Source organism: Idiotropiscis lumnitzeri, chromosome 5 (assembly GCF_059441095.1).
Source record: "Idiotropiscis lumnitzeri isolate Australia: NSW breed Sydney's pygmy pipehorse chromosome 5, RoL_Ilum_1.0, whole genome shotgun sequence".
In the NCBI taxonomy this organism is placed as follows: domain Eukaryota; kingdom Metazoa; phylum Chordata; class Actinopteri; order Syngnathiformes; family Syngnathidae; genus Idiotropiscis; species Idiotropiscis lumnitzeri.
Window position 1 is genome coordinate 30,186,304 of NC_142395.1, and position 14,711 is coordinate 30,201,014.

At 43.1% G+C, this 14,711-nt stretch overlaps 2 protein-coding genes across 3 annotated transcripts; one reads left to right on the forward strand and one right to left on the reverse strand.

The window, feature by feature from the left end:
- Positions 1-184: 184 nt before the first annotated feature.
- On the reverse strand, positions 185-6,117 carry LOC148337663 (uncharacterized). The gene is made up of 2 exons (XM_088296794.1): positions 5,725-6,117; positions 185-3,703 (listed from the first exon to the last, which is right to left on the reverse strand). The coding sequence occupies exon 2, from the start codon at positions 3,671-3,673 to the stop codon at positions 1,997-1,999; it is 1,677 nt and encodes a 558-aa protein (XP_088152920.1). The 5' UTR covers positions 3,674-3,703; positions 5,725-6,117; the 3' UTR covers positions 185-1,996.
- A 1,925-nt stretch (positions 6,118-8,042) lies between these two features.
- On the forward strand, positions 8,043-14,303 carry LOC148337664 (dead end protein 1-like). 2 transcript variants are annotated; one of them, XM_088296804.1, is made up of 6 exons: positions 8,043-8,371; positions 10,043-10,148; positions 10,740-11,065; positions 11,403-11,535; positions 13,606-13,736; positions 13,810-13,997. In XM_088296804.1, the coding sequence occupies exons 1-6, from the start codon at positions 8,234-8,236 to the stop codon at positions 13,861-13,863; spliced, it is 888 nt and encodes a 295-aa protein (XP_088152930.1). In that variant the 5' UTR covers positions 8,043-8,233; the 3' UTR covers positions 13,864-13,997. The 2 variants fall into 2 exon arrangements, with proteins under 2 accessions (XP_088152930.1, XP_088152929.1); XM_088296803.1 differs by having other exon boundaries at positions 13,606-14,303.
- The last annotated feature ends 408 nt before the right edge of the window (positions 14,304-14,711 follow it).

The window sequence follows — 14,711 nt, forward strand, 5'->3', positions numbered from 1 at the left end:
TCGGCGACTGTGGTTTAAAAAGGAAGAATATATTTTGGATTTTCGAACGGTCGCCAGTGACGACTTTTGGATGTGTTGATTCCACATAGCTCTGCTCCCTCATGAGTAAGTATCCAATCACAAGACGCGTTCATCATTTTCAGCGTGAGGCCAGCGAGAAGGCCTCACTGTCATCAACTCGGGATCTTATTGGCGATCGCAACTGTCAAGCAAATCTGACAGTCTATTGACTTTGACAGAAGAGATGCCCACAAAATTGCATCAGAAGGCCTCGGGGGGCGTATTGTGAAACCTGCCTGGCAACACGAGCTAACGGAATTCCGATGGATAAAACCTCTCACCTAAAAATACAACACCAGGACATCATCCGACATCAATGTGAAGAATATGATTATTTTTTATTCATTATCTTAAGCCAGCAGAGAAGGCCTTGAAGGTCTTGACGGCTTGAGGAAAGTGAATCTGCTGGTGTTCCGTGGCAGAAATAAGTATATAATAAGAACAAAGGCGGTTGCGAAGACAACAAAACGGACTATAAACACCGTCTCGGGAACTTGGCTTTGTTTTTTAATTCCAGCAGACAAGACGGTAAGGCGCTAACGCAGGTGCGGAATTGTCATTCCACGTTCCAACAGGAGATTTGTAAACAGTCGATGATTATATGACAGTTGACACAGTTCACACCTGAAGAATGACACTCCTCAATGTCAAAATGAGTTTTCATGAGAAAGATGAGGAAACAAAGCAATAATAAAGACATGAAAACAAGATTGCCAACTGCAACAGATCAACAGCAAACCAAGAGCAAGGCAACAAAAACGTCATTCAAATAACACACACACATTGTGGGGCAGCAACAGCATGAGAGCGTCAAATAAGGACGAGAGCAACACTTTCAATAATCAAAGAGACGGTTAACGTCTTTCTGCCTCTGCCTTTGCAGTTGGGATTGTGACACTCAGTTGAGTCCACCACCGTAAACCGTATCATTAAATCGTTACTGCCCCCTGGTGGAGGGCGAAGAACATGCTTTACGGATGGCCGAGGAAGCAAACATCTTTTGCTTTGGACCCAGCCAGCAATCTCTGGAGAAAGCTTTCGTTCAAGTGTGTGTAGGTGTGTGTTTGCCTTGAACATCTCGTGATGTTGGCCACCTCTGCTAAAATCAGCTACATCGTCAGTTCGACAGACGATTCCCTTCCACACTGGGTTTGGGTTTGGGGTGGTGAGTTCAAGTAGCCAGTGTTGACTTGAGGCAATGGAAGCAGAGCTGCAAGTTTGCGTGCATACTCAAATTCGCATGGTTAGCGAGTATTTGTGTTTGGTAATGCGTTCATGTACAAATATAATTTAGTGCTACATTTTGTTTTCCCAGTAGTCGTTTGATTTGAACACACTATATTAAAAAAAAAAATTGAGCAGTCAAAAGGGTTTTGTGGCTCCCAATGTGCTTTTCTGAGATGGCTCAAAATGTTTCCGAATGCCAAATTACAGCCTGCACCAATGCAGTTTCTGAAGTTGCAGGGTGTCTCCAGTCACTCTTTGTCAGACAACTCATAAACTCATACTTATTTTGGAGAACTCGGACAGACTCCCTTTCTTCAACTTTGGTCACGTGAATAGCCAAAAAGTCATGTGTCATCTTTGCACCTCACTCTCCTGGCATGATTGACCAAAACTAAATCCAAATGCTGTTTTTTCTTTTAAAGAGAATGTTAAAAACAAATAATGAACGAGTAAAAATAAAAAGTACAGACTGAAATCTACATAAATACAAAAGAAAAACGATTTCATTCTCAAGTTGATCCAACACGTTATGGAAACTTGGCCGAACAACAACAAAAAAAACCTTCACTGCATACTAATGTGTTTACTGCTGTGATTCGGTTGGATAATGCTCTTATTGAGAACTGGAAAGAGAGAGAGAAAAAAAATCAGTGTACAAATTAGCCAAGTACATTTTTAGCCCACTGAAGAAAAAAAGTCCATCTGGTGATTAGGTCGTAGGAAATGAGTCACTAATGGCCAACACAGCCTCAGCTTCTTCTGCAGCTTCCTTGCTGCTGCTCTTCACTCCAACACACTTGTGATTAATAAGTTGACTCGCTTCATTCAATGTTAAATCACAAACACTGCAACTGAATGGTTTTTCATCACTGTGTTTTCTTGTGTGTGTTGTTAAACTCGTCTTTTTAGCAAATCTTTGACCACAAACTAGGCAGGCAAAGGGTTTTTCTCCAGTGTGTGTTCTTGTGTGTATCTTCAATCTCTCCTTCCGTGTGAATGTTTTCCTGCAAGCGGAGCAGGCAAAAGGTTTTTCTCCAGTGTGTGTTCTTGTGTGTATCTTCAATTTTTCCCTACGTGAGAAAGTTTTACCACAAACTGAGCAAGCGAAAGGTTTATCTGCAGCATGTGTACTTGAGTGTGTTGTTAAACTTGTTTTGTCTGCAAAGGTTTCACCGCAAACTGAGCATGTCAAAGGGTTTTCTGCAGCGTGGGTTATTTCGTGTATATTCAATTTTTCCTTACGTGTGAATCTTTTCCTGCAAAATGAGCAGGCAAAAGTTTTCTCCCCAGTGTGTGTTCCCATGTGTTGAATCAACGTTGAACGCACACAGAAACTTATGCTGCAAACTGAGCAGGCAAAAGGTTTCTCTCCGGTGTGTGTTCGCATGTGTGCTGCTAAATGAGTCTTTCTCGAGAATCTTTTTCCACAAACTGAGCAGTCAAAAGGTTTCTCTCCAGTGTGCGTTCTTGAGTGCGCTGCTAAATTTGACTTTGAACAGAATCTTTTATCACAAACGGAGCAAGCAAAGGGCTTCTCTGCAGCATGTATTCTTGTGTGGGTTGTTAAATTTGTCTTTGCATGGAATGTTTTTCCACAAACTAAACAGGAAAAAGGTTTTTCTCCAGCATGTGATTTTGTGTGTGTTGTTAAATTTGCCTTTTGTGTGAATCTCAGACCGCATACTGAGCAGGCAAATGGTTTCTCCCCAGTGTGTGTTCTCTTGTGAGTAGTTAAATTTGTCTGTTTAGAGAAGCTTTTACCACAAACCGAGCAGACAAAAGGTTTCTCCCCAGTATGTGTTCTTTTGTGTGTTCTTAAATCTCCCTTTCTAGAGAATCTTTTTTCACAAAGTGGGCAGGAAAAATGTTTCTCTCCACTATGCGTTCTCGTGTGTGCTATTAACTGTCCCTTCTGTGTGAATCTTTTATCACAAACCGAGCAGGTAAAAGGTTTTTCGCCTGTGTGTGTTCTTGTGTGCGTTTTCAATGATGACTTGTTGAAAAATGTTTTGTCACACTGAGAACATTTCTCCCGTTTGTTGTCAATGTGACATGCCGTATCACTAAGAGTGCGTTGTGCTGCATCATCATCATCATCATCCTCCTCCTCCTCCTCATCATAATCAGTGTCAGAAGAGTGTGTTGTTGCAATGTCACCATCTGAGATTGGAGCTAAGAGGCGATCAAATTGGGATTCTTCACAGTGGGCACCATTACCTTGGTCATTCTTGACAATGTCACAAGTCAATAAAAATGTGGTGATCTCATCCTCCTGCTCTTCTTCTTTAACGTGTGGCCACTCTGGCTCATCTTCCACTTTAACGTGTAAGGCCTTGAGCTCTTCTTCCTCTTTCATGGGGTTGGGCTCCTGCGCCCGCCGCTCCATCCTAGAGTGCCAATCCTGCTTCACTGACGTCTGCAGGACACAAAAAGACAAACACACGTGGTTTGGTGGAGTGGAGTTGGCAATTATTGCCACTGCTGATCACGAGGTGTCTTCTTGAGCCTTTAATTCAAGTGCATTCATTCAGTCAACAAATACCATCTTGGGAAATAATTATTTGATATCATCACCAACCTTGCTTTTTGGATATTAATTAACGAGAAGGGCTACCAGCATGAAACATGCTTCTGGAATAACACATTTGCTTCATTTACCTTTAATACTGTTCTAAATATTATTTGCTATTAATGAAACCGCCAATTTTAATCAGAGATGGCATTTTGTCCTGAAAAGTATTTTTGACACTGGTTGCCGCTGTCGTTATTTTTTGTCTTTAAACCTTAACCTTCATTTAAAGCTTGAATGCTAAAAATGGTTATTAGTTTTTGTCACATTTAATCATTTCTGTTCGTGATCGTTTTAGTCTAGTTTTAGTCGACGGAAACGCACACCAAAAAAAGTTTGAGTCGAATTTTCGCAAATTTATTCGACGAAAACTCAAAAAGGTTTTCGTCTAGTTTTAGTAAATATTCAGCATCCAAGTTTCCAGCCAATAGCAAAGACTTTCTGACGGTCTACTAAGCATTATGCATTTCAAACAGATAAAAGTGCTAACGATGGAATCAATGCTCATTGCTCCAAAATAATACGAGAACCAAAATGTTTGATTTGGCAACTGTTGTGGCTTTATTTCACTTCGAGCAACATCAAATAAAAACGTTTTAACAACATGGACTTGTACTCGACTTCTTCTGTAGTACAGTAGCACAAGTCCAAACCCGATTAAACATGTCTTGTTCACTTGTACCAGCTTGCTGCGATCAGAGCAAAGTCGCCTTGCGGGTGTCACAGTCGCCATGGTCCGGCAAAGGAACGCGTGTGCGAGCCGAGACGAAAGACCGCGGACGTTTTTTTTTGAATGACTGCAGACGTGTTTGTGTTTTGTTGTGACTGCGTGCGCAACGGTGGGTGTGGCGCGTGCGTGGGCGTGTCCAAACGAAGGATAGATTTTTTCGACTACAGATGACATGTCCAATAGAACGTGACGTCATCGATTTGGAACGTCTGACGGACCACACGCTAAAAATTTCATCTCGTCTCGTCAACGAAAATTACGTCACGTCATGTTGTCGTCATCAAAGAGCCACGTTTAGCGCGTCATCGTCTTGTTATCATCATGAAAAAAGGGGCGTTAACGAACTATTTTCGTTATCGTCATCGAAAACCACACTGCAAGCTAGCTATTTGTACGATGTGCAAGTCTGCGCGCGACAGCAGCCACGAGCTGCGAGATGAAGAATAAACATCCTCGCGAACAAGTAGCATTTAATCGAGGAGGCAAATGAGGGGTCGCTCAATGTGCTCATGGCGAAAGTGAAATCCAGCGTCCGGAAGGACCCAAAATGAGTGCTAAAGTGTACAGTCGACTTTTCACACAAGTCTGATGAACAGAACTGTGGCATTTCAATGAATACGTATCGAGACATAAAAGAAGACGACGGCTTCATGAGCAAGTTAGCAGACGCTTTAATACAGGAATACGTAAATCCTCATGACGAAGAGGTTTGATGTCAAACGTATATTAAATATTTATCAGCTCATCAATCAGAGTACTGTTTTGAGATCTACACAATAATAGGTCTCCAAATTGGACATTTTAATCAATTGAGCTTTGCTGGGACAAGCATTTTATTGACAGAATTATATACACTATTACACAGGAGTCCAAAATTATACTTGACAGAAAGTAGTTTTTAGAAACTTGAGAAAAAACTGTCGTCGTACAATTGACAAAAGCACTTGTCTTCAATGAGTCAAAAAACAGAAACCAAAGTGCTGGATACTCAAGTAATCATGCGCTCATCTTAATTTGCTCACAGATTGGCTTGCTCAGTGGGAAAGCTCCACTGACAACATATCCACAGCCTACAGATGATTGAATGTTCACGTGAAAGCAGACGTGATCAAGGGTTGAGAGGAAGAAGTGAACTAACCTGGCCCTCGTAACACAAATTAGAGGCTGCTTGAAGACAGCGACCGTCGATCTTGTAAGAATTTCCTCTTCGTCCGCTTTTTTCCCTCTTTTTCACGTTAAAATCACAACTCGAGTTATTAGCTGTGCGTTGATATCAAACGCAATTGTCTGAGCAAAACGAAAACGAAGCTAAGCTAGGTCGAGAGCCGCAACGCGCACTGACACGCGCTTACACGATCACGACAATAATTATATTTAAGTGCAATTAAGTAGTAATGGACGCACTGCGTCGAGGACACAGTAATCGATACCAATTCTGGAGGAATTATTTTGTAAAGTTCGCGTGGTTCGGTGGAGGAAAACACGGCGGAAGCAAGACTACGGCAAACCCACTTGGACAAACCTTGTTTGGTTCACAGTCTTCGCATTTTGGAGCCTCACACATCAGGCTCATCTAACATCCTCCACTCCTGACTTGATATTTTCTCCGATTTCATGTCTTCCAAGACAAGGCTTAACTAATCCTTTCCGACGCAGAATATTCTTTGACAGAGAATAATAACACTACTCAAAACCTAGAGTACACGAATGATCCCAGCGATCTTCGGGCAGTAGGCGGGGTCACACCCTGAACGGGTTGCCAGCCAATCGCAGGGCACAATGAGACGAACACTCATACCTAGGGGCAATTTAGCACACAGAGACAAACAACCATCCGTACTCACACTCGCAATTTCGAGTGTTCCATTAACCTGCTATGCATGTTTTTTGAATGTGGGAGGAAACCGGAGTACCCGGAGGAAAGCCACACAGGCACAGGGAGAACACACAAACGCCACACAGGAAGGCCGGATCCGGATTCGATCCCACGACCGCTGCTGTGGCTCACGTGAGGCCATCGTGCTAACCAGTCGGGCCACCGTGCCGCCCCTAATATGATACAGTGAATGATAATTATTACATTAAATAATAATTTAGCTAAATAAAATTGGTAAATAAAAAAATACTGTTATTACAGTTTTAACAATGAAACGATAATTGATGGGGCGGCACGGTGGGCGACTTGTTAGCGTGGGTTTGATTTTTTGTGTGGAGTTTGCATGTTCTCCCCGTGCCTGCGTGGCTTTTCTCCGGGTACTCCGCTTTCCTCCCACATTCCAAACACACGCATGCATGGCAGGTTGATTGAACACATCTAATTGCCCCTCGGTATGAGTGTGAGCGGAACGGTTGTTCGTCTTTGTGTGACCTGCGATTGTCCGGCAACCCGTTCAGGGTATTGTTGTGATAATCGTAGTTTAAAGCAACACAACGGCAAGTGGAGACGAAGCTGCTTTTTTTTTTTTAGACTGGGCCCTGCAGTGCTTTATTCATGCCCAAGTTTAATAACAGAAAAGTTGGAAGAGACGCTATCCCAGCACTTCACCTTTAAGCTTGCAGGCAATGTTTAAAAGGCGTCGTCGAGCCTTAAGTGACAAAACAACAGATGTTAAACTGTTTGAATTGAATTCATAGGCTTGAACGTTCGTTCAACGAAAGCTCCAACAAGTTCACCCAAAGACAGAGAGACGAAATGCAGTTGTAAACTTCCGTTCATTCTTTACAATTTCCCAAAATAAAAGGAAGTTCCAGATGGATGTAAAATTATAAACTTGTTGAACTATGTTATTGTGTCAATATCTTGAAGCCATAGCTTAGTAAAGTATGCTCGGTGACAGCAAAACTAATCAATCTGACAGAAATGGTTTTCTAGTCATTGTCACTTTTTAAATCGGGAAACGTTTCCCCCGTGTCAAAATTCAATAAACACCCTTTTTCTTTAGCCAGAATCGAACCCACGACCTGAGCACTGTGAGGCCATCGTGTTAACCCACATATAATCATTAGGTATTTAATTAATTAATGACCCATTGATTGACTTAATTCCATATTTAGTTAAAAAAGGAAACATTTAACTCATGACACTTTTATTTAATGTCACATTTATTTATGTATCTGATTTATTTAATTCCATGTTTAAAGAATGGATGAATGAAACAATGAATTAATTAACGACACTTTGAATCGAACATTTGATGGTGTATTCATTTTATTTTATTTTGGCGATTGATTCGCTAATTTCCTGGAGTGTACTCGCTGCCTTCGGATCACTTCACTCACGTTGGTTATGTTGGCAAAACAACACCAAAACAAACAACAACGTTTGTGTTTTGCTGACGAGCCATTTACACAAACTTGACGTTTCTCGGCAACGAAACCAAAGTCACGTGCTCTGGGTCGCCGCAACGTTTAAAAGTGGTTCACGTCACGGTATTACTTTTTATTTCCGGTCCATACAAATGTCACAAAAGTTTAGCTGTGGTGTCGCAGTCAGCAGAGGGCAGCCAGTGTTTGAAACGACATAGCTTAGGCATGGTTGAATTAGATTAAAAAAACAAACAAACCAAAAAAATACCAAGAAATGGTCCAAATCACAGCTTTCTTCGTTGCAATCTTGTTTGCAAGCCCAAAAATTCAGCGCATCCAGAATGCAGCGCGCCGTCGGAGAGCTGCAAGTCGCATTTTGGGGAGGTGCTTTCTTGACTCCTGTAGGTTGGCCTCACAACACAATACTCCTTCAGGCCTGGACCTGCAAAGCACTGTCAAGGATGGACAATCGGACCAAGGTAGCCCAAAAACGCCCCCCCCCTTCCTCCTGTTGCGTGTGCGTGTTTTGGACGCTTTGCTTTGATTCCGTTGAATGCAAACTCGGCCCGTTGGCCAATATCCACGCGTGGACGTGCATGACGTCGTCAATTGTTTAGGCCTCCTTCTGGAAACAATACGCTTGCTAGTCGTTTGCCAGGTGTCCTTTGTGAAGTTCCCTGAAAGGACGCCGTATGCTTCAGTCGAGTTGAATATTTCCAAACTTTTTTTTTTAGTGTACTTTTCCATCTCGCGAATTCCGGCTCGTTTAATGACGCACTATTGAATTATTTATTGCGCCATTGTCGGGTCTCTTCGGGTTGAGATTTAACACTTCAATGTTGACAACGTGTTTAAATACAAAGAATGATGTCAAACAAGAGTGATTGAATTGAAACACATTAGCGCCTTACCTTATTCCGTGCAAAGTTTTTTAGTGACCAATAATAGGAGAAGCGACTAGAAGCGAGATATATATATATACACTAAACAGCAATTGAACCAATTTGGGTTTTCTTAGTTTTCATCAAAATAATAAAAATCTGTTTTATTCAATTGCTAATTACCTCAAATTCATAAGAAAATGCTTCCGCTCCAAATGTTGCCCAAAATAGCATCTGCATTCGTGCATCTCTCATGCATTCCTCGCACATATTGAGAAGCTTTGACAAGCATGAGTCTCTTTGGTTTCCGCTCGGAGGGGACAATCGACAGCATCCTTTTCTGGACCAAGAAGCTTGACTCGTGCTATGCCGCCATTTTAGTACTGTGACCTTGGATATTCTGTCATAATAAATTGTGCTAAGACACAGGTTTCAAACTGTGGTCCTCAAGGGCCACCATCTTGCCTTTTCAGGCTCATTTTAAGCTTCATGCAGAACTTGCTGATGGTGAGCTGATCATTTGAATCAGGTGTGTTGGAGATGTGAAAGGCGCAGGAGAGTGTCCCTTGAGGACTGCCGTCCGACAACCGTGTGCTCAAATCAAGACGTGCGTTCTCATTGGGTAATGATATCACAAACATGAGGAGGTGGAGTGCCTTTTCCTCCTCAAGTATTTTGGAAGATATTTGATGAAGTCGCTTTCATGCCAATTTGCTACATTTGGCCACAACGGCTTTAATCCTGCCACACACTTTTTTTTTTTTAGAAACTGCCATCCTAGTTGGTATCTGTAAAAATTGCAAAAATGCTCGCTGTGTTCATTATTTGTCTGTAGAAGTGAAAATCAACGCAGCATCCTTTGATGCAAAGCGAGCAGAAGGAACTCGATGTACACATGGAATCCATATCTCTTTTTTTTTTGTCCAATTGTAAGGGCTCGGTTGTGTTCAAAGAAACCTCAAGAAAAACAACAGCGTGCTCAAGTTACACGTTGACGCAAAACGGGGTGGCAGTCAAGATGTCTTCCAGCGGCTTTTTCGTCTTGTGTTTGGTTGAGAATGTGTTTTGTCAAAAGGATAGCGCTCATATGAGTTGTAACTCCTGAAAAGAACTTTAGGACATGAATGAAATAATCTCCACACCTGAGATGAGAATAAGGTGTGTTTTCTTTTTTTCTTTTTGATCCCAAATTCCTGTTGTGGCTCATTTGAAACGTATGTGATGTGCTTTTGAGTTAATTTTGGCTCTGGACTTTGTTCTTCTTCTCAGGTGCTGAATGTGGAGCGTTTGCAGGCACTGGAAAGGTGGCTCGCAACAACCAAGACAAAGGTCACGCAAGTGAATGGCCAGCGCAAATACGGAGGCCCGCCCGAGGGTGAGAGCATGCGCCCCGCCCGGGCTGTGCCAAAGTCTCGATCCAAAATTCTTTTCTAATGGTTGCATTTGAATTGGAACAAACGGGAAGTTTTATTTTCAAATCAAGCAATTGACAACATTAATTTCATGCAGATCTTTTTGTATGCTTCAATCTGGCCAATGTGGACAAAACGGGTCTTTCAAATTGTAAAATGGCTCAAGTGCACTTCATTCAAAAGAAGTTTTTGTTTGAAATACACTCTGGTTCTCACTGATCTGCAATTCAGTCCAACATCCTGAGGTTTGTTTCCGCCGAAGGAACGAAATGATCCCTCGGCTCACTTTGTGCGCCAAAAAGAAGAGGAACGCTCGGTTCCCGTCTTTGTTCAATTCATTGTCAGCTCAAAGCGGGAAGCGGGATTTGCACGAGTCCGATCAAATGCCTTTTTTCTTTGAATTGACAAAGAACCAAAGCGGGGAGTCGTCCACAAATGTTCAGCTATTTTTTGGTCGTTGTTTGAATTCCCGCCTCGGCGCACGTCAAAACCCTCGGAACATTTGGCAAACGGAATCACGGCCTACTTTGTCTTTGTCTCCCTTGCTTTGAAAGAGTGGCACGGGCCGAGCCCCGGATTCAACTGCGAGGTTTTCATCAACCGCATCCCGCGGGACGTCTACGAGGACTTGCTGATTCCCCTCTTTAGCGGCGTGGGGCCGCTGTGGGAGTTTCGACTCATGATGAACTTCAGCGGACAAAACCGCGGATTTGCTTATGCCAAATTTGGCTCGGCGGCTGTGGCTCAAATTGCTGTCCGCCGGCTCCACGGTCACATGCTTGTGCCGGGCGTTCGCATCGTTGTGTGCATCAGCGCAGAGAAGAGGGACCTCCGCCTCACACGTTTACCGGCCTCCACCGAGCCGCAGGAGCTTCTTCAGGTACCGCACTTGTCTTTCTCACCTTGTCGTGGAACGTAGAACGTGGCTTTTGATTCTCCGCCATTGCCCCGAGAGCACCGAGCCAGCGATCAAACGACATTTCAATTCAATGTCAAAATCCATCATTTGGATCACTCCAACTTGTCGTGTTTTATGAACGTCAATTATGATTGTTTTCTTTTGAATCGACGAAGCGCCCGACAGTCCTAAACAGTCGCGTCTCGATCCGATTGGCCCGTAAATTCTTTCACGGGATCTGCCGGTGCCGAAAACAAGAACATGTTCAGCTATCGATCAAAGAGCTTCAAATGCTTTCGACCGTTTTCCCAACGAACAGGTACTCGGTGAAATGGTAGAAGGGGTTGAGAGCCTTTCTCTGAAGTCTGGACCTGAAATCGAGGGTGTGACGGCTGCGGTCGTCTTCTCATCTCACGTTGCCGCTTCCATGGCAAAGAGGGTCCTGGTGGAAGGTGAGTCCACGCTTGCTACTTTTGCGCTCCCAAGTTGCAATTGACGCAGCAACCTCTTGCATTCAAAGAGTCATTTGAGCAGGTTATTGAGCGTATTTTCTCAACTATAGAGCGCCCCCTACCGGTGACAGAAAAATCCACTGAAAAGCCGCACCGCCGTATTAGCCGCGTGGTTGACAATCTCGGAAAAAAGTCAATACGGTAACCTCCCTCCGTCTGCCCTCCTTCTCCTCATTGCGTAACGGCTTTCTGAGGAGGGGGGCAAGTTAATTGGAGGCAGCTCGTTGACTCAATTTGCAGTCATTGTCATTTGTTTTTATCGACATTTTACACGTAATCACAACTTCATTGTAATTGGGTGTAAGGCTGCCACAAACGATTATTTTGCTCGTCGACTAATCGCCCACGGTAGTCACAATTGGTCGACTCATCTCGGCTCGTGTGTAAATTGCCAAGTGTTGCGCCGGCAACTTTCTGCTCTTTTCTAACCATCATGAGTTGACCGCTTGAATTCTTGAAGGGACGTTCACATGAAGACGATGCGAGAACATTCAACTTTGTTTTGGTTGTAATTGTTAGTAAAATGGAACCAAAACGCGACTAATTCCATGAAACTATACATAAATGCAAAAAGAAATGCTTTCCAAGATATTATTCAAGTAAATATCTGTTATAAGTTTTGCAAAAAATACAAGTTGAAAAATGTGAGGAATCATGGAATTTTTTTGTGATGAATTAGTTTCAAAAAATTAATCACTTGACAGGTCAAGTCAAGTCAAGCCAATTTTATTTGTATAGCCCTTAATCACAGACAGTCTCAAAGGGCTTTACATAGCCACAATCGACATCCCCGATCTTAACCCCCAGCACTAATATATATATATATATATATTCTTTGCACTGTAACTTCTTACTATAATGTCATATATTGCAACAAACTTAGTTATGTTTGCCAATTATGGCTTGTGGCAAATATGTCATGTTGGTCAATTTGAGTACTCATATTTCCCACTTAATGAACGCATCACTCCGTCCGCCATAGAGCCAGCATAGAGCTCTTTCTGCTTCAATGTCAGACACGGCACACGCACAATGTTTTGGTTGTGAATAAATCAGACTTGACTGACTACTGCCTCCTCAGTCCACGCAAGCGTGGCAAAACGGACATTGTGTTCCGTCAAACACGCACCGCAACTTGTGTGTGCTAACGACAGCTTTCAGAAAGGAAATCAGACATCAGCCACAACGTGCTTCCTTTCACGATGATCGCTTTCATCCCCGTCACGCTGCCGTGAAATAGAGGTTGACATCGTAAGTATTTGTGGGTGAAATGCGCTTGTGGGACTGTGTGGCGACCGCCTGGTAGCCATGGCAACCACACCCCATTCCCCGCAACGCTTCTGTTTACATCACGGATGACCCGGCTCAGCGCCGCTGCGCACGTGCGCTCCACACGGCATACATTCAGCGAGGGAAAGCGCGAGACGTGGCGCTTTCAAGAGAAAAGCAACGCGCCAACTAAGTCAATATAGAAATGAACAACTCGGCGACTATTTCAATTCATTGTCGATGATTTTGATCGTCGTGGTCGTGATTCGTCGACTAATCCCGGTGCCCCTCGTTGGGTTTGTATTCATTGTTGTTGAAATTGACTTGAAATTGCAAACATCATTTTCACCAGGACACCTCTGGGAGACACTTAAAGATGTCATCTATTGAAATGAAAAAAAAAAGACTTCTATTCCCATACATGTCTAAATATAACTTAAATGGCTTGTGCCAGCGACAGAAACTTTTTTTTTTATATATATATATATATAATAAGGAGCTCTGCCAAGGATTTGCTGCTCTGTGGGGGGGAACAAAACCCCCCAAAAAGTTTTGGGTTCACTTCTTCAGTGCTGCAAATGATTTGAAGAAGCCTGTCAGTAATGGCGGAATCATCATCACTTTTCTCCACCTTACTGCACTTTTTGATGAGACATTTTGAAGCCATCTCTTTTTTTCCTTTTTTCTTCTATTCACGCTTTGTTCAATATAACCGACTAACGTGCGCGTTTTTGTCACTAGCATTTCTCAAGTGCTTTGGCGTCCGCATCTCAGTCCAGTGGCGGTACCCAATGAAGGTGAAAGATGAGTTGCACCTCCCTCCGAAATGGAAATGCATCCAGACTTCAAGCCAAAAGCTTCCGCAGCACATGGCGAGCATCTCGCACATTTTAGCCCAGCCTGCTCCTGCTCCTGCTCCACAACAGCCTTCATTCAATTGTGCAGATTTCTGCAGAACTGTGGGAGGACCCGTTGCACCGAAATCAGCCTCCCCAATGACCTTCCTTCAAAAGTGTTGTACTCTGAGTGGAATTGGTCCGCCGCACTTTGAGTTCTTCTGCAACTGTGCTCGACCTGACGGGTTGGTCCACTTCTCCTATAAGGTGAGTATCCCTGAGCTGGGAGTCTTCCCAGGGCGGGTGATGATCTTGCCGGGACCCACTGCGGCGAGCACACTGGAGAGAGCTCGAGAGGCTGCGGCGCAGCAGCTGCTGCGGTCTGCGATTGGGCTGAAGGTCTTCCTCCGCTCCATCTGTTAGGAGCCCAAATGTTTGTTGATGCTCTTTGACTTTCTTCTAAGAGCTATTTCATGTCGATTGTGGTTTGTTAGCCGAGGCACGTTTTTTGTTTTTTTCATCAAGAGTTGATTTCACTCGTTTGAACTTGTTTTATCTTTGCATGTGTTGCTCGTTTTTTGATAAAAGTCCAAAGAAATTGCACTTGTGGCATCTTTTCAAATCGTATGCAAGTAATTCTTCCCTATTAGTGTTGTTCCCACTTGGCAGAGCATACCATCACCTTCTGACTGTGTCTGGATAAACTGGTCTCGGCGCACTAGGAAGCTTCTCCAGTTAGCTTTCCCTTCTGTGAGAAAAAACATTTGGGGGAAAAATACTGCCGTTTTTTTATTTGATATGTGCCACAGTTGTTTGTATATAAATATTTTTCAATTTATTGAAGGAAAAAAAACCACGGCGCCATCTCATGACGAAGACGCAAATGCACAACTCCCGAATGGTGACGTTTGATTATGACAATAAATAAAAGCAAAAAAACCAAAAAACATTTAGAATTAAACGGACAATATTGTTGAAGCAAGCAATGATATTTGAAAAAAAAACAAAAAA

Excerpts from the sequence above, each read along its gene's own strand:
- LOC148337664 (XM_088296803.1), top strand. The coding sequence starts at position 8,234 with ATGCAGCGCGCCGTCGGAGAGCTGCAAGTCGCATTTTGGGGAGGTGCT. Across the intron at positions 8,372-10,042 it reads GGATGGACAATCGGACCAAG|GTGCTGAATGTGGAGCGTTT; the intron begins GTAGCCCAAAAA and ends TCTTCTTCTCAG. Across the intron at positions 11,536-13,605 it reads AAAGAGGGTCCTGGTGGAAG|CATTTCTCAAGTGCTTTGGC; the intron begins GTGAGTCCACGC and ends TTTTGTCACTAG.
- LOC148337663 (XM_088296794.1), bottom strand. The coding sequence starts at position 3,673 with ATGGAGCGGCGGGCGCAGGAGCCCAACCCCATGAAAGAGGAAGAAGAG.